Source organism: Gallinula chloropus (genome assembly GCF_964237585.1).
Source record: "Gallinula chloropus genome assembly, chromosome: 7".
Classification (NCBI taxonomy): Eukaryota; Metazoa; Chordata; class Aves; order Gruiformes; family Rallidae; genus Gallinula; species Gallinula chloropus.
Window position 1 is genome coordinate 25,526,813 of NC_140092.1, and position 19,060 is coordinate 25,545,872.

The following is a 19,060-nucleotide window of genomic DNA, read 5'->3' on the forward strand; positions in this document are numbered from 1 at the left end:
CCAGGTTTGTTGGCTCCAGGGTCCTGGGTGCTTTAGCTGTCTGGAACCCAAACAGAAAGAGCCCAGGCGCCACTGTCATCCTCCCTTCCCTTGGCTTTTCCAGGGTCGGTGTGTCCTTGTCTAGTAACCCCTCCTCAGAGCTGAAACTTGCACCCATTGTCCCATCCCCAGAGGTCACTCCCGAGATCCTATCCTAGCACAAACACAGCCTTTTGTGGGCTCTCTCAGCACATCCTAGCCTTGCGGTTTATGGGTTCCTCCTGCAGACCCAGGAGGTCAGGAGCACTAATCACAGTAAAAACCAGAAAAAAGGTGCTTAGACCTTGTGTGGAGCTGCTAAGCACACAGTGGTGTTTACTTAGGGATAAAGGACAAGAGATTAGCAATCATCTGAAATCAGTAGCATTCCTAACCATCTGGGGTTTTGTTTGGTCTGTCCTCCACATACAAATTCTGCACATCAGCTTGGGGTGGCTGGTGGCTCAGAATGAACCTTTGCTGCCTCTGGCAGAGGTGAGAGCTGCTTGTTGCTGTCTGAGACCTTCTGCAGACACCACTTTCCCTCTTGCCTGAAGGTTTGCTCCTGTAGCTTTCCCTTCCTATTTATTTTTGCTTGTTCCCCCTTCTCAAGGGTGGGAAATGAACTTCCTTCTTGCTCGAGCAAAGATGTAGTCCAGGGAGATTTCCAAAGAAGCAGCAGCTGCTGAATGTAATGGCTCATGTAATGAACATAATGGCTCCTGATCATGGGGTCCCAGTCCTGGTGTTCTCAGGTGGTTTCACAAATGGAGACATGGGATGAGTAAACAGCTACTCATATGCCCAGGCAGATTTCAGAAAGCCCACCAACTCCTTTCACTCATCATCACTGGGAGTGTTTACGATGTGGACCCACTCCTGAGAAGTAAAAGGAGACAGAAGGATGGATAAAAGACCAGGATTGAAGGATCAGGGCTATGTGGCTTGGGATGCTGAAGCACACAGGAAAAGTAGGGAGAAAATAGAGTTAAATGGGAGGTGGAACAGGAGTTTGATTCTGTTTATCTGCCACTAGATTAACATTGTTTGAGAAGCCCTAGCTGGTTTCTTACCTTCTTACTGAAAGAAGTGTTAATTGGTCAGTCTTTTTCTTTCCAACAAACTATTTGCAAACTGTTCTGCAGCAAGTTAGTTGGTATTTCAGGGGTATTTTGTCTTCTACTCTATCACTGTGTAGTAAATGCCAAATGGAAACAAGTTTGAGCACCTGTACTTTGTTTTCTCCCAGTCTAGTTTTCCTTGGCAGAGCCTTAGGACTCTCCTGGTGCTGTACACTGAGTCAGCCCTTTCCTTGCAGCAGAGGGTTGCACATGGATGAAGCCATGTGCTAGCTACACAGAAGGCTGAGATCACCAAACTGTTCTGATAGCTCCAGGGGAGAGCCCCAAACCAACTGTTCTTCCCTGTCAGGATGCCTTGTAGCTGTAGGGAACTTTCTCATGCGTGGTTGCTTGATATCTATGGAAAATAAATGGGGAAAAAAACAACCCCTGACCCTTGGGAATGCATTTTCTCCAATATGGATTCAAAGAAATAATTATTTTTTGTTGTAGATAGAATCCTCTTTTAAACATGGCAGTATTGTTCCCCCCCTTTAGCTAAGAGTTTGGCTTTTATTCATGAGGACTTAGGCTTTGAGAGCACCATGCAGTAGGAAACTTCTCCTTATTTCAAGAGATCTTTGCTATTTCTTCCAAGTTTTAATGCCTAGATAGGCCTGTTGGGATTTCACCCCAAAAAGAGAGTTCCATTTCCATCCATCCTTTCATGTGTAAATACCTTCAGTTTATCACTGCAATCTGGAGCAGAGCTGTTGGACATCATACCTCAATCTTCCTGAGAAGCAGAATGAACCCTTCAGTGGCCAGATTAGAATCATAGAATCATAGAGTCCCAGACTGGGCTGGGTTGGGAGGGACCCCAAGGAGCACAGAGCTCCAACCCCACTGCCACAGGCAGGGACACCAACCTCCAGGCCTGGAGCTACACAAGGTTGCCCAGGGCCCCATCCAACCTGGCCTTGAATACCCCCAGGGATGGGGCACCCACCCCCTCTCTGGGCAGCCCCTTCCAGCCCCTCACCACTCTCTCTGTAATAAATGTCCCCCTAATACCCAATTTAAACCTTCCTTCCTTCCTTCAGCTTTAACCCATCCCTCTTGTCCTGCCATTATCTACCCTTTAAAAAAGTTGATTCCCCTCCTGTTTGTATGCTCCCTTCAGGGACTGGAAGGCTGCTATGAGGTCCCCCGATCATCTAGATTTGTCTCCTAGGCCTAGGAACGTGGTGTGTGTTTTACTACAGCCTTGGAGGTTGCCCTAGAAGAGCTGAGACCTGTGGGCTTAGTTCCATGGCTAAGCAAAATGCATTTTGGAGAGAAGAGCTATTAAACCCCAGATATCTTATTAGCAGTCCTGTCTTTGCTGTTATATTTTAGGTTGCAGTCTTGGTTTGAGCTCATCAGAGTGATTTAAGGCATTCTTATGAGGATTATGCATACACAGTAAGAATGCACAGTGACATTTAGCTTGATAGAGTGATTCATTACCTCTAGATTTGTTTACTGCTCTAATTGTATCATTATATTTCCACCATCGTTTTGAATTAACCTGTACTCTCCCTCAGATCCTGCTGCCTTTTTCATTTTCTCTTCTGTGGGATGTTGTCTCCTTTATAATTATTTTATCAGCATTTAAACAGAGTGTTTCAGCTCAGAGTAATGAGCAGAGCAAGGCATAAGGTGCTTGTCCCCATTTTGCTAACAGAGCATCCAAACCTGAGGAAAATGGCAGAGTTTCTCTGAGATTCCTGGGTAAGTCAGTAGGAAGGAGTTACATCACGGTGGAAAATAAGAGGTTGTTGTCTCTCCTCAACCTGAGCCCAACTATTGGAAAGCTTATGTGGCTATTCAGGTGTTCATAGCACCACTACTGTGGTAACTGGCTGGTGGAGAATCACAGAATCCCAGGCTGGTCTGGGCTGGAAGGGACCCCAAGGATCACAGAGCACCAACCCCCTGCCACATCTCCCCTGATCTCGGAGGTCTTTTCCAACCTTAATGATTCTGTGTTTACACACAGAATTCAGTGTAGATGGGAAAGCACCAGGTCTGGAAGTTGTGAGGGTGCCATCAGTTCTTGCTGGAGGAGGGAAACTGTATTTTCTTCTTGGAAACTGCTGAAAACACAGTTATCTCTTCTGTCTTTTTAAAAAGTAATTGTAAAGTTAGAACACATTTTCTGTGTTTGGCAAATGAGTTTGATTACCTGGGAGCTAATAAACACCAGTGGTGTCTGCTTGTCTGGAGGTAGCAAGAGCCGTAGGCCACTGTGAGACAGAGTTTCAAAGACTGGCTGAAGTTATGACTTGGCCACAATTCACTGTCCTGGGTTGCTGGGTGGCTCCTTCCCAATCAGAGCTGCTCTTCTTGGCTGAGGAAATTGTTCAGCTGTGGGTTTGTACTGAGTTAATTCTCCCCCTTGTGCACCCAGGAGTGTGTTTAGAGTGATGAAAGAGCAGCTCTGGCTGTACCTGCTGAAGGCTCAGGATGTTCTGTATTCATAGAGGGCTTAATGAGTGGATGCTAAGAGCTGAACTGAGTATGTGCTTTGAATGTCGTTCTTGTTAGACTCTGAGGACAACCTATGTCTGGGGTCTTGGTGTGCTGGCTTTGCAGCCTGAACTCATGTACTGATGTGTATAGCTGGTTCCTCCCAGTCCCTGGGTGAATTTGTTTTGAGGAATTCTCTCCAGGAACCCATTTCTTAGTTAAACTCACCAGAATTTTAATTTCCTGCTAGGTCTAACATCATGCAAATAGATGCTGTGGAACCAGCCTTTCAAAAGAAGCCATGTCAAGTTCAGTCGTTACACTTGGTGATCACAGAATCACAGAATTGTAGGGGTTGGAAGGGACTTCAAGAGACCATCAGGTCCTCAGATGTGAGGCTGAAAAACAAAGGAGGGACTTGGTAGCCCAGGGCAGCCATCCCTCCAGCAGCAACAGCTCCAGGATCTTGCTTTTTCCCAAAGCAGAGTCCTCTCAGTCAACTGTTAAAGCATCTTTCAATGTCATTGACTATGTGTAGGCCAGGAAATGCATGAGGCTTTCCCCCCCTCTCTGCTTAGAAGGACAGATGGATCTGTGTTTGCAGAGACTTTCTCTAAAACAGAGATCAGCCAAATTTCAAGTAACACGATGGTTATTTTGGGTGTCCAACTTGAGACACTTTGGAGAAAATTCTTACAGCCAATGACAGGACCACAGTAATTTATCTTTAGTGTGTGTCATGTAGGACAGAGAAAATCAGTTTGCTGTAATAATTTGTATTTCTGCCTTTCCCTAAAAATAATTCAGTGGGTAACAGCGAAGTCATCCTCTAAGTTGGTGCTTGACATTGTGACCCCCACGCTCTTTCCCAGCTGATGATGTCTGAACATCATCTCCCAGGTATTTTTGTAAGTACATGTCTTCATTTTTTGGTGAGGTGATGAATAGCCAGGACTTTCTATTTGAATACCGCATGGAGGTGCATCTGATGTATTCATCTGAACCATTAAAAGGCTAAAATTTTACTATTTAGCATTTTCCTGAGAAATCAAACATTTTGGAAGCAGTTGTGAAGCATCCAAGCAGGAGGATGTTTCTGTAGAAAAGCCAGCAGGTGCTGTTGTGATGCCAGTCAGCCTCCCATCATCTTTCAGTTCCTGGGCTGAGAGCAAGTCTCAGAAACTGTGGCTGTGAGAAATGCACGATGGAGTAGGGAGCTATTTCATGTAGAAATTGGCCTCAAATCTTTTATTTTTTTATTTTTTAATGTGAATATTCTTTTGAGGTTGGCCACGACATTCTCAGCTCAGAGAACTCAGATTAATCCTAGTTTTGATGTTCCTTCTGGGAGAAAAAATCTCTTTTAATCCCTTTGCATTCCATTCTCTAGAATGCCAGACCTCCTGTTTGCAGGAAATCTGAGATGCTTTTGAAAGGACAAGCAAATAACTCCCTTTGGAGTTCAGCCTGGATACATCCAGGTGAGAGAAAGGTGTGTGGTTAGCTAGGGACAGACTGTGAAGCAAAACCACCTTGTATGATTCTTCCCTCTCCTCCCAGCTGAATGCCAAAATGTCTCTGTACATTGAATTGATGGATGGTAAAAAGGAGAGCTATAGAATCATAGACTCACAGACTGGTCTGGGTTGGAAGAGACCCCAAGGAGCACAGAGCTCCAACCCCCTGCCACAGGCAGGACCACCAACCTCCAGGCCTGGAGCTACACAAGGGTGCCCAGGGCCCCATCCAACCTGGCCTTGAACACCCCCAGGGATGGGGCATCCACCCCCTCTCTGAGCAGCCCCTTCCAGCCCCTCACCACTCTCTCTGCAAAGAACTTCCCCCTAATATCCAGTTTAAACCTTCCTTCCTTTAGCGTCAAGCCTGATGTTTCAGCAAACATTCACCCTTAAATCCAGTCACCTCTTCATGCTGTATGGAGCCTGTGTGGGGTGATGCTGCATGAGCAAGCGCAGGCTGGTCCCTTCCTTTCCCCCTGCAGAGAGTATCGCTGCAGGAATTGCCCTCTCTGGATTTTAATTGGGTTTTCTTTTTCTGGTTCCTGGCAAGAGCTCTTAAGTACTTTCACTGAGCTGAGTGTGCAAAGCTGCACCCAGCATGGGGCTGAGTAGTCCCAGGCTGTACTGGTCAGGGAGCACAGCACCAGTCTGGCTTTACTGGTTACTGAGCCCGTGATGGAGGCAGGATGGAGCACTTGGGAACCTCTGAGTTGTTTCTAGTGCCAAAGAGGCGCAGGTCAGGCCCCCCTGGAGTGTTGTGTCCAGTGCTGGGCTCCCTGGGACAAAAAAGCCAGGGATTTCCTGGAGAGAGTCCAGCGGAGGCTGTGAAGGGGATGAAGGGCCTGGAGCATCTCCCCTGCCAGGAAAGGCTGAGTGAGCTGGGGCTGTTCAGCCTGGAGAGAAGCAGCCTGAGAGGGGATCTGATCAATGGGGATCAATAGCTGAAGGGTGGGACACAGGGGGACATGGGCAGCCTCTTCTCAGGGTCTGTGGGGACAGGACAAGGGCCGATGGCCTCAAGTTGGAGCCCAGGAAGTTCTACCCCAATGTGGGGAAGAACTTCCCGGTGAGGGTGAGGGAGCCCTGGGACAGGCTGCCCAGGGGGTGTGGAGTCTCCTTCTCTGGAGAGATTCCAGCTCCGTCTGGATGGCGACCTGTATGACCTGTCCTAGGGACCCTGCTTTGGCAGAGGTTGGACTTGATGGGCTCTGGAGGTCCCTTCCAACCTTTATGTTTCTGTGATTCTTTGGTCAGGTAGACTGGGTTCTGCTCCTACCTGTGTAGTAACATGGGGAAAAGACAGGAAACCAGATAAAACTGTAGAAAACTGAAGTCTGTCTTTATCTCTAAGGTCAAATTTAGGTTTTGAGTAATGATGTAAACCTTATGAGTCAGTCTGCATTAGAATCTGCCTGTGTCTGGGACAACCTGGCTTTTGTGTTTGCCAAGTTTCAGTCCCCTTTTACAGCTGTGTGTCCCGTTTCTGTAAAGCATGGAGTCGTGGTTGGATACTGTAGCCCTTTAGAAGATGTTCTGAAGAAACCCAGCTGTTCTAATGTCCAGCATTGAGCATGGCACTCTTCAGAAGACCTCTCAGAAATGGTATTCCTGCTGTAATGAACAGAGACGTTTTATTTTAGATATGAATGGCATAATTAAGAGGGATGGAAGAAGCTGGAGGGAGATGAAGACAGAGCCGAGTTATTTCTAGGTGCATTGTGTTTGAGCGTGAATCATGTACACGTGCCCTTGGCTCAGTGAAAAGGGCTTCAAAATGCATGGTGCTATCTTTCTGGAAGGGTTTGCTCCTTCTGCAGTGCTGGAAAGGTGGGTTTGAATGCTCACACGTTCATGCATTAACACAGTATCCCTGAGGATCATAGAATCACTTAGGTTGGAAGAGACCTTTAAGATCATCAGGTCCAACCACAGCCTAACCCTGCGTAGCCCACCTCTAGACCATGTCCTCAAGCACAACATAGAATCATAGAATGGTCTGGGTTGGAAGGGACACCAAGGATCATAGAATTCCACAGGTATCTAGGATCATAGGTATCTACATACCTTTAAAATCCTTCCATGGATGTTGACTCTACCACCTCCCTGGGCAGCCTGTTTGGATGCCTGACAGCCCTTTCAGTACAGAAATTCTTCCTGATACCCAACCTAAATCTCCCCTGGGGCAGTTTGAAACCCATTGGGATGGGGGTGACGCAGCACAAGAAGTGTGAAAACTTGGAGCTGCAGCAAGCCAAGTTCTGGTTTTGACCTTCTTGGCGTTGGCCCATCCTTTAAATACAGGATAATAAGGCAGTGTGCTCCCTCTTCTTCTAATCCTCATCCTCATCCAAGGCAGCGGGTCGCACCATGTCAGCTGCTTGTGTCAGTTGCCTTCTCCTTAGAGATTCACAGCAACACTTGGGCATATCAAATGTCATCACTGTGAATGCGACATATGTGTCCCTGAAAATAAATCCAGCGTCACCCCCTCTTGCTCAGGGCACACTTAGATCCCTCTCCACACTGATTCTCCCGTCACGGTGCAGTAACTGCCGCAGCATTTCCAGCGCCGGTATCCAGTTACAGATTAGCGCCGGCCCCCGTGGTTCTGGGAGCAGCATGGGGCTGGTTTTGTTTACCCATGACATTTATCCTCTCATTTCCTTTTGGAAGCACGTCAGCTTCTTGCTGTCTGGTGGGGAATGTACTTCCAGGACCTTCTTTTCATGCCGTGCCTTGACGATAAACACTCCACCGCGTCTTACCCCGTGTCTGCTCGCTATGGAGCCCCTGGTGCTGCTTTCAGCAGCTGGTCTGGCAGGAACTTGGCTGGGCAGGAAAGCAGAAGGGTTTCTAAGTGCAATTATCTTCTCTTCCAGGAGGAGACCGAGAGCGGATGACAGCTAACCATGAGACCTACCTTCTTATGGCGAGCACGCAGAATGACATGGAGGATTGGGTGAAATCCATTCGCAGGGTTATCTGGGCACCGTTTGGAGGAGGTGAGTCAGCGAGGGAACATGCAAGGCACCCAAAGACTCATAAAGGTTCTGCTGTTGTCTCTCAGTCACAGCCAGACTTTTGAAGTGAAGAGGAAGAGAAAGCTCTAGATCTTTTAAAAGTGGAGTAAGCCCTTTATTTTTGCTTGTGATTCAGGTATTGGGCATGTTCCATACAGAGGGCTTAATTAAAAGACTGTCTGATCACTTCCCTAATGAGGACAGCTCATGAGAGCGCGTTACCGAGGCGAGGGGAAGTTTTCACAGTGGTTTGGTCTATTTGGAAGTTCTCTCCTTTCCTGTAGGGAGAAGCGGGGCATTTTCTTTGGTCACCAGCTAAAAGACCACCCATGTGTTATAAATGCCCATTATGAGAAGCTGTCAGTGATTCTCCTGCAAGTGACATCTAAGTCCAGTAATATTATTGTATAAAACTCTGCACTCCACTCTACCCCCCAGAACATTAGCACTACCAGTATAGGAGAGGTTATTTTTCTTTTCATTGCCATACCAAATAATTTCAGCAGTAATGGATGGAAAGTTATTGTTGTATGTCTAGTTGTCTTTTTAAAGTGTCTCTCATATTGAATGGAATGGGAATTATTACCATTTTCATCACTGTTATTCTGGTGATCACAGGTTAGAAAAGCCCTTTAAGCTTATGGAGTCCAACTGTCCCTGTCCTGTGCTGACCCAGATCTCTCAGTACCTCATCTCCCCATCTGTTAAACACACCCAGGGCTGGGGACTCAGCCCCCTCCCTGGGCAGCCTGTGCCACAGCCCCACAACTCTGCCAGGGAAGAACTTTCCCCTCCCATCTGAGCTGACCCTGCCCTGGCACAGCTTGAGGCCATTCCCCCTCGTCCCATCTCCTGTCCCCTGGCTGCAGAGACCATGGCCCACCTCTCTACAACATCTATATTTCTATAATACAAATGTGATTGATACACTTGTGCAAACTGTCAGTCTGTTAATCATTCTGTTCCTTGGAGCTCTCAAATCTCCCAATTTTGAGGACAGAAAAATTTTTTCCACTGTGATAGAGCACCCATATTACATCAGACAGAGTTTGGTCCTGTCTGCAGATTGATGGAAGAGTCAGTCAGGAAGGATTTTGCTGTTACATGACAGACAAACAGGTATCACTGAAACCTGTGATTGTTGTTTGCAAATGTCTTTTTCCTCAACTGCCAGGTGGATCAGAGGAGAGAGGATGGGAGGGACTGAAGGAAATGACCATTTTAAACAAAGCTTATAAGCTGCTCATCTTCCTTTGTTCTTTATTCTGGTCTCACAGCTCTCAGGAGAAGGCTTTGGCCTCGCTGGTGCTGAGGGACTTGGTCAGCTAGAGCCTGGCACCTCTTCAAACATGACTGTGTCCTCCTTGGCTCCTCCTGGGGAAATGTGCCTTGGAAGAACAGTAGTGAGCAGTCATCTCACTGGGATCTGGTCCTATACACAATCCTGGATCAGGGCATGTAGGTCCTGCAGCAGGATGCTGGAAAACAAACCCCAAACCCCACAATGTGAAAGGTTTGTCTTAAAAGGTGTGATCTTTTACAGGCATATGGAGTTGGTTTGGGAGAGGGGAGGTAGGAGGAGCAGTCTTATGCAGTTAGACTAGGTAAGAAATCTGCTTGTTTATATAGAGTGAGGACTACCCAGCCCTTTCTCTTCATGAAGGTTGAGCTCCTCAGCATTCTTGTACTCAGTAGCAGCATAAGCCACCATGGCAATGGTAAATTTGGGGGCAGAACAGACCTGGATTTTTCAGAGGACCTTTGTGGTTTCTCACACTTGGCTTCCAGCACCACTGTGTCTTTCTGTGACAAATAATTGTAGAAGCATCGAATTTTTAAGGTTGGAAAAGAACTCTAAGATCATCAAGTCCAACTGTCTGTCCAACACCACCATGGCAACTAAACCATGGCATGGAGTACCACATCTGCGCGTTTTTTTGAACCCCTCCAGGGATGGTGACTCCCCCACCTCCCTGGGCAGCTTGGACTAATGTCTAACCACTCTTTCAGTGAAGAAATGTTTCTTAATACCTAATCTGAACCGCCCCTGATGCAACTTGAGACCATTTCCTCTCCTCCTATCGCTAGTTGCTTGGGAGAAGAGACCAATCCCCACCTCCTTTCAGGTAGCCGTGGAGATCAGTAATGTCTCAGCCTCCTCTTCTCCAGACTAAACAACCCCAATTCCTTCAGGTGCTCCTCATAAGACATGTGCTTCAGATGTGGACAGGCAGCATTGTAACTCCTCTGCAAGTGGAGAAGTGTCAACGTTCTACAGGCAGGGAGCTGAGATCAGGTAAAACTGTTTCTAGCCCAAGTCCATGCACTGAGCAGCGAATAGAAACCAAGTCTCCTGAGTCCTGACCCTGTGCTTTCTTCACCAGCTCCTCACTTGCTTTTATAGGGCAAGAGCTATTTCTGGTTTACAGCTGGGAATCCTTCCAGCCACCAGGAATATTCTCAGGACACCATGGTTGTTGTAGCAGTGTTTAATGGCAGTTACTGAGGGAGGCACCTTGCTGGAGGCTCTGCGTGCTGATTTGCAGGAAATAAAGAGACGGGCACAATCCTTGAATTAATCTTAATTTAAGTGTAGTTAAAACACTTCTAAGCATGTTCTTTATGGGTTTTTTATTGGGTTTCTTGAGCAAGTATGTTAGCTGAGGGTTATTTGTATCAGGAAGCAGTTATCTCTCCGGAAAGCTTGAGAGTGGAACGTGATTTTGGGTTTGGTGTTCACTGAGAAGGTTTGACACTGATAACAAGGCGCAAGCGGTATCATGGGATGTGGCACCATTAAGAACTGTGCTCCCAGCATCTCCTCTATTTTATTAACTACTTGTTGCTTAAGTTGATAGTCTGACTTAGCTTAACAAGCCTTAGTAAGCCCTGTTAACTGTTCTGTAATTACGTATGGCTGGACACACTCATATTTGCATTATCCCTTGCTGCATGGCTGTTGCTACAGCTGCTGCAACAGTCTGACCTTGCCAAAGAAGGACACTTCAGGCATTAAGTTGTCCAAGACCCTACCTTCATGAGCCAAAGCTAAAGGTCCTTTTATCTATTACCTCAGCTACAAACAAGTTGCAAATTAACTTCTCGCAGCACAAAATTATTTCAGACAGCTAATTAATCCAAACCCCAGTTTCCTATCAGCTTCTGAGCTTTCAGTACTAGAGAGATGGTAAACCACAGCACCCTGCTGTCGAGCAAGTCAAGTGCCACTTGGAGCAACCTATTTGTATTTTCTGGTTCCTTTAAGCACTGTAAGCAAGCTGTCCCTGTGTGGATACATGGAAAGGATGTGCCTCAGCCTCTCAATACTTAGAGTTTGTCTGGCAGTGGGAAAGGACTCCTGGTACCAGAGCGAGGAGGTCTGTAAATGATTAACAGCAGCATTAAATTGTTATTTGTTAACCTGTGCTCCAAGGAGAAGGCGGGAGGGGGGGAATCTGCTGAGGGGATCAGGAGCAGCTTGGGTTTTGCACCGAGAGTAAGGTGACCGTGGAAAAAACTCTGAAAGGGAAAAGAAATGTAAATGAGCCAGGGCACGTAATGCCTGTTTGCACATGAAATTCCTTTCCTGATTAGATTAAAATGGCAATTTTTTACAGGAGGGAAAGGCCTGGGCTTTAATTGCAGAGAGCTTGCGACTGAGGGGGAGGGAGAAGGCACGAAGAAGGAGCCGTGAGCGTTTTAGCAGGGGCAGCAGCGTAAGGTCTGGCAGCTCCTGCGGAGCCAGGCACAGCCTGCTTTGCTTTTCAAGCTGCCGCACACACGCGCCACAGCACCCTGAAGTCAACTCAAAGTCACCCGGAGCAGCAGTCAAATCCACGGGAGCAGCTTCCTCTTCCACGTCCTGGCTTCCCTGTACCTGCTGCACACGAGGGGTTGGCGCAGGCGGCGGCGGCCGTGGCTGCCATTGCCAGGCGTGGGACCGGGAGGCAGCGAGCACGCAGAGCATCCCCGGGGTGGAGACACGTATTCTCCTCAGCAGCTCCCCAGGATCCTGCCGGCAAAGATGCGCCGCTGCTGCCGCATCTGACGTGCCTCTCCCAGGAGAGCTTCTGGTAGTTTTGAAGGCAAGAAAGCGAGCAAGAAGCCCATGAGAACATCAGAAGGGGAGCTGGGGGTATAAAAGGCCTTTTGAAAGGAATCTGGTATGGACAGAGAGCCTTTCGGGCGACGGGGCTGCTGTTTTTGCTTCTCGGTTGCAGAGATCAAGGGAGCCAGCGAGGAGTGTCGTATCCTGGAGGATTCTTCAGTGGCCTTTCTGGTATTGTTCTTCTCTTTCCCCTTGTGCCCTGCGAAGTGCTGACCTTTTCCCGTGGAATTGGAGCCTCTGCCACTCAACCCCCTGCTCCAGCTGGGAAGAAGAGGTCTTTCTCCCCCTCCATCGATGTGGGTACTTCTAGCTTTTTGCTGAAATTCTTTTGTTGTGACATTGCATAACAGACAGTTGCCTCGCCGCAGGAAAGAAAAGAAGTGAAAGGAAATAGAGAAACAGAAGGAAATTGTTCCCCAAAGCAAAATTGAAGCAGGGAGGAGAACATTAAAATCACTTCAAGCCCTACCCGAGATTTAGAAGACCACAAATCTCCCAGCTCCAGAGGAAAATACACTATTACAAAAACTCCTCAGTTTTGCAGGCAGGAACGATGAGCAGTCGTGGTGTTTCGTCTGGATGCAGCTGGTGAAGGGAAGCACCGGAGGGACGCAGGGGCTCTGGCCTGTATGATGCCTGAAGACAGAAATGCTGGAGTCCGCAGCCCAGGTGCCTTAGCAGCAGCTCCTTTCCTTCCCAAAACTACTTACAGGAGAATTAAGCGCTGTTTTAGTTTCCGTAAAGGTAGGTCCCTTCTTTTGCTGTGTTCTGCTTAGCGAAGCCGTGGTTTCTGAGAAGCCACAGGGGCTGTGTGTGCAGGGGCAGATGAGAGCACCGAACAAAAGGCATCTAACAATGTGGATGCCAGCATTCCACGAATGATTTATTTACTTCTTTGTTCATTTGGTTTGTAGCTGGCTGGGTGATACTGTCTCCTCTACATAATAGCCCACAAACTGGCTGTCTGAATGAGGTGGCTTGAGAGGAGGCTTATTGTAGAGTCTCTGAGGAGGAATCAGTGGGGAGATCATACCTGTGATGCTCGGAGTTATTTGTTCTGGCAGATCATCAGGGAAGAGAGTTGGGGTTTGCATTTAGTCTGAGTGGGAGAAAGGGGGGAGAAGAGAAGGGAGCAAAGCAACATGATGAATGTGCATCTGTGCAGAAGACTTAAGTCCTTGGGTTCAGAGATTTCTGATGGATTCACGTGTAGCTCTACAGTGCTCTGTCCTGCTGCAAGTGCTGCATTGCCATTTCATCCTGCTGATCTGCAGCCTGCATTTACCTCTCCACCTGCAGCAGAGAGATGTTAAAGGCAGTTTTCTTCTGCATTGCACATACTCCTGTTGAAGCAGAGCGTGGCAGGGCTGGGGGGAGGAGGGCAAAGAGGAGACTGGCTTTCAAAATACATCATCTGGAAGCACTGGAAGGGAAATGTGTGTCGGAGACATGACAAGTGATGATAAGGTGACATGGTGCTTGGGATGGGTGGGGAGAAACTATCTCTGACATGGACAAGAACTTCATGTGTGGGAAGAGGAGAATATTGGTGCTGCCTGAAAAGCTATGCCGGACAGGGAAATCCAAGTGAAAGGGCTAAACTGTCACATTGTTCAGAAGTGTGAAAAGTGATCTTGCCCCAGGGCTTATCCACATACAGTCACCTTCACCTCCTGCGCCTCCCTGTGCGCCCACGCTGCCATTTGTCCTTCTGCGAGGCTGGGCAGCTCCCTGCTCCCAAGGCTCAGGAGGATGTAGTGGCGTCACCGCTTCTGAGGGATGTGTGAGCAGGCAGTTAGGGCTGCTGCCTTGAAACGAGAGATCTCAACCAGTGAGGACCTCAGCTCAGCACTATGGCAGGGCTCAGCTGTCTCCTGCAGCAGAGACAGCACTGAAAGCTCTTTGCCCCCTCTGTCCCCCCTCCCCAAGGCCATTATTTCCCTTGGTTGCTGGAGTTCAGTCCTGGAGACTGGCCAGAAGGATATGGATGTGTCTGCATGAAGTCTGCCGGTGTGTTTCAAGGTGTCGGTGTGAATTCCAGCTGTCTGTGCCCCGTTTATGCACTTCACTATGTAAGAAATGTTTGGAAGTTGGGTGAGGGATTAACTGATAATTTTGCAGACAGCTGCATTGTGCCTGGTGTGCAGCCTTGGCTGCTTCAAGAGGAGCTTCAGCTGTCGATTCTTTCCCCATCTGTCCTGACACACAAACTCCTCATGTCTAAAACTCCCAAGCGAAGCTGCAGCGCTTGGGGTAGAGGACAGCATGGAGGATGTGCTGCTCATCTTCTTTCCTCTACTTATCCGTTGTTTCAGTTGCTTTCTTACACCTGTTTCCTGCCAAGGCCCCTAGATGAGAGCTGCAGAATGCTGAGTGCCCACTGAAGTCAACAAAAAGGTGAACATGAACTGGACTTTCCAGCCAAGGCTGTGTAGGCAAATGAGGCTCACTCTACTTGTCTTATTAATTGGCATAGCAAATTCTTTTAGCATCATTTGCAGATTGTATAGTGAAGTATAAACCAAGGCAAAGCTGGCCTTCTGCAAGCCTGGCCCATAGGTGCACAAAGCAGGTCTGTTAGTTCTGAGAGGAGGAGTTACTGCTGAGAGGGCAGCGTCTGAACAGAGCCAGAGCTGAGCATGGTCACAGTCCAGAGAAGATGCTCTGTGTTTCAGGACCACCACAGGAACTTCCTGAGGACACACACAGGGTGAGTGGAGAGAGCAGTAACTGAGGGTAACTTCGCTGGCATGAGAACGTTCAGTTGTGTGGTGAATCGGGGTGAGCAGAGTTTTGGAGGAGGAGGAGGAGGTGGCATTGGGCAGAGCCAGAGAAATGGCACAGGCCCTGATGTGATCCACCATGGGAAGTTCCCAGGGATGTTTCTAAAACCACCTCTTTTCTTTCCAGCCTGCAGTGAGTTCTGCTGCTATTTCAGAGTTGCTCTTCCTAAACAATAACCAGGTGTGCTGCTGCGCTCAACTCCAGGGCAGGAGTTTGTCTTGCCTTATCTGCTGCTGGCATCACACTGACTGTGGAGCAGGAGAAGGCTTGAAGGAACAAAACTCTGCCCCTGCTGGTTTTGGTGGGATTTTGTTCTTTCCAGTACATCATAAAATTGTGTAGAGAAGAAGGAAATAATCTCTGCCTTTGATCCAGTGAAAACAGCACTTAGTGCTGGGGAACACTGGGGCAGAAAGCTGATAAGGAATAATAATTTAAAACTCCACGTGAAGCATTACGTGGTCATAGTAGCTGCTTCTTTGTTACTGCAGGACCTGTGTTCCCAGCCCTGCTGCTGGAAGCTGCTCACCTGATCCTTTATTTTCACTACCAGTGAATTCCTGATGTGGAATTGAGAGCTGCTTAAACTACTCACCCAGATCCAAGCTGTGATTCCCTTGACCTTCACTGGCCCTTTCTGACCGGTCTAAACCATAAACTGCCCCACTGACCAGTCCAACCCATAGACTCAGAGCTTGTTTTGGAATCACAGAATCACGGAATTGTAGGGGTTGGAAGGGACCTCCAGAGCCCATCAAGTCCAACCCCCTGCCAAAGCAGGTCCCCTAGGAGATATTGCTCAGGTAGGTGTCCAGATAGGTGTCTTGAATATCTCCAGAGAAGGAAGGATGGAGATCCTCTGCTGCCCATTGAGAGAACCACATATACAGGCTGGGCCCTCAGCTGAAAACATCAGACCTCCATGCTTTGTGCTGTCTGAAAATCACCTGAATTGTAGAGGGGTGGCTTGGGAAAGGCAGAAGCCTTCTGGCTCGCCCTGTGAGGTGTGGTAGAGCTGAAGCAGCAGGTTGAGCTTTCTCAAGCTGCTCCTTGCAGGGCAAGGAGACAGATCTTTTTCCTCTTTTCTTACTGAACCACAAGCTCAGAACCAAAAATTTGAGATGTGACCCCTGCCTGTCTTCAGTAGCTCAGGAAATCATTGACTGATAGCATTCTTAGCTTTGGAAAACATACTGGAAGTGTGAATATGTGCCAGTGAAAACCCCACTGTGCTTTTCCAGCTCTTGAGTAGCCACACTCAGAATTTGGGCATAGCGCTGCAGTGTCTTTCATACACTTGATGGGCATCTGTCAGGCTTGGAAATCCAGCTTCTCCAAATGTTTACCAAACTCCTGCCACGGGAATGTTCTAGTTAATGAATAACTGCTCGATATGCCCTTTACCAGCATGTGATTTTCCTCTTTGATGTTATGCGTGATCTTGGCTTAATTGGATATAGCTTTAAAGACCTACAAGGGCCTTCCTGAAAGAGCAGGTCTGCTGATTAAATCCAGTGACTGGTCAGAACTGGAATCCTGTCCGTTTCCCTGCGAGCTGTGGGGAAGCCAAGCTGCTGCTGTTCTGAATCTCAGGATTTCTTGTTGGCTTTGTTTGTGTGTTTCCCCTCTGGTACCTGATCCCAAGGATGAACCAAACAGCAGGTCAGCACTCATGCATCTGGGTTTTGGAGACATGGAGATTTAGGAGCAAATGTTGGGTTTGGATTCTGATATGAGTTATGAGGGATCTCTCTTATTTACTTCTCCACAGAGGTGTTCTCATGTAGGTACTGTTTGTGTTTAAAAAAGAGTGTGTGAAATTCTCTCTCTGGTTTTGGTTGTGCTGGGTCTAGAACAGAAGTTCTTCTTTTGCAGAACTTCTTCCTGGTGAGGGTGAGGGAGCCCTGGGACAGGCTGCCCAGGGGGTGTGGAGTCTCCTTTTCTGGAGAGATTCCAGCCCCGTCTGGATGCCAACCTGTGTGACCTGTCCTAGGGACCCTGCTTTGGACCCCATGGGCTCTGGAGGTCCCTTCCAACCCCTCCGGTTCTGGGATTCTCTGTAAAGGAGATGTTAGTTGATGCTGACAGTGCTCACTATTGTCTGTGTCTACCAACCGTGGTTCTTCACGTTGTTGCCTTTGCTTCATAGTAGTCAACATTGCAGACTTCAGAACTTGTTAATCAGCAATATCTCTGTGGTAGTTGGTTGCAATGTAGGAGGGGATAAGAGCCTTAGAAGGGGACGGTGGAATAAGATGCACCTTACAGGGCAGTGATCATGGTTTTGACTCCAAAACAGTGACTAACCCATCAGGCACCAGAAGGATGATGAACAAAGTAAAAGTTTTGATGTGATGTTATGTTAAGAATTATGATTAAAGTCCACGTTCATCAGTATAAATTCTCCACAGTTATTCCACTTCCCAGTTATGTTCAGAGTTGTTATGTTCCCACCACTTCTGCCCCTACCACCAGGGTACTTCTTTCCATAAGGCATCAGCAAGCCTGTAACCTCAAGCCAGTATCTATGCAGACTTACCATGACTGACTCTTTCCATCACCAAGTCCTGCCTGGTGCAGTGGACTCAATGATCTTAAAGGTCTTTTCCAACCTTGTGGTTCTGTGTCACGAGCTTGTTAGGTGGAGGAACTGCTTCCTTTGGAGAAGTTCACCCTAGACTTTGAAACCAAACCAAGCCTACCCAAGATGAATTCCACAGCCAAACACATTGGAGAATGGACCATGTAGTAAATGGTGACTTCAGAAGCACTTCAAGGTTTGATGTGGGGATTTCCTATGAGACTTAGGTCTTAACTTTAGGTTATCACAAGGTTGTCAAAATTACCATGCTGACTGTGAGCCTTCCAAAACTGAGTGTGGATATCCTCATGCTTGTGAAGTAGATGTGGTATTATCCCCATTCATATAGATGGGGGGCCAAGTCCTTGAGGCTTTATCTGATGTGCAAGAGTGGTGGGACATACCCCTGCCTCTCTGGCCATAAAGTATATATGGAGCCAGATGCTATGCAGCTCTCCTTGAGGCTTTCCTAGCTATGTACGTCCTAAGTGCCTCAGTAAGGTACTGTAATTTACACTGTACCTTACTGTGGGTAGTCAGAACACTCCAGTGTCACACTTAAGGGACCAGAACTGGGAGATTTTAGACCAGCAATCCATATTAGACTAATTTTACTGTTTTTCTTGATGTTGGTTACCTCTCCATCACAACAGGTTTTATTTCTCATCAGATATAGGGGGGGGGGGGATTAAGGTTTTCTTCATTCCATAGGTGAATACATAACCAAGCTTGTCTTACCCATTTAATATATGTCCCTTTTTGTATGTGAATCACTCATGACTTTCTATTTGTCTTGAAAAATTGCTGTTTGACACTTGTTACAGATATCTTAATGCTTAATGGTTGCCACCCACTTTTTAGTACATTCTCTGTTGTGGTGCATCAGCAATTTATAATATATGAATGGGTTTTGCTCACACTGTGGGGAAAACCCCACCTTATTCTGATTTTATTCACTATCTATTAGACATGTTTTCAAAGCCAACTGCAAAATAAAGAGAGAGGGTAAAAAGGCAGCATCCCCCCAAGTGTATTAATAGAGAGCAACGTGTTTTACTGTGGTGCCGTTACTAACAGGAGCTTCAAAGCACTCTGGTAGGTTTGAGAACTTACTCTTTCCTCTCCAAATGTAAGCTGTGATACGCCCATTACTGATTAAAGAATGGCAAGAAGAAAGAGCAGCCAATGGGGCAAAGGTTGCTCATGCTAATTGTGCTGTTGTTTGGCATGAGTTGGCATTGTACATTATATAATTGGAACAGCCTATCTTCACTGATTAACTGTGTTTGAAAAGAGGCCCAAACTCTTGTGCTTAAAACCAAGAGGTCCTTATGGGCTTTTGAAGGGAAGCTCAGGCTGTATGTTCATGGGACAAACTGGAGTAGGGTAGCCAAGTGTTACACCTAAGAAGGAATAACTCCAGGGAGAGAGTTCAGTGGAAAGGACCGGGATGTCCT

The 19,060-nt window shown here is 47.4% G+C and overlaps 1 protein-coding gene across 1 annotated transcript in view; it reads left to right on the forward strand.

The window, feature by feature from the left end:
- Nucleotides 1-7,994: 7,994 nt before the first annotated feature.
- The window catches only part of ARHGAP24 (Rho GTPase activating protein 24), a 32,712-nt gene continuing 21,646 nt past the window's right edge, over nucleotides 7,995-19,060 (forward strand). Inside the window, exon 1 of the mRNA XM_084266970.1 lies at nucleotides 7,995-8,112. Coding sequence (XP_084123096.1) covers nucleotides 8,007-8,112 — 106 coding nt within the window. The 5' untranslated portion in view covers nucleotides 7,995-8,006. The remainder of the gene's footprint in view (nucleotides 8,113-19,060) is intronic.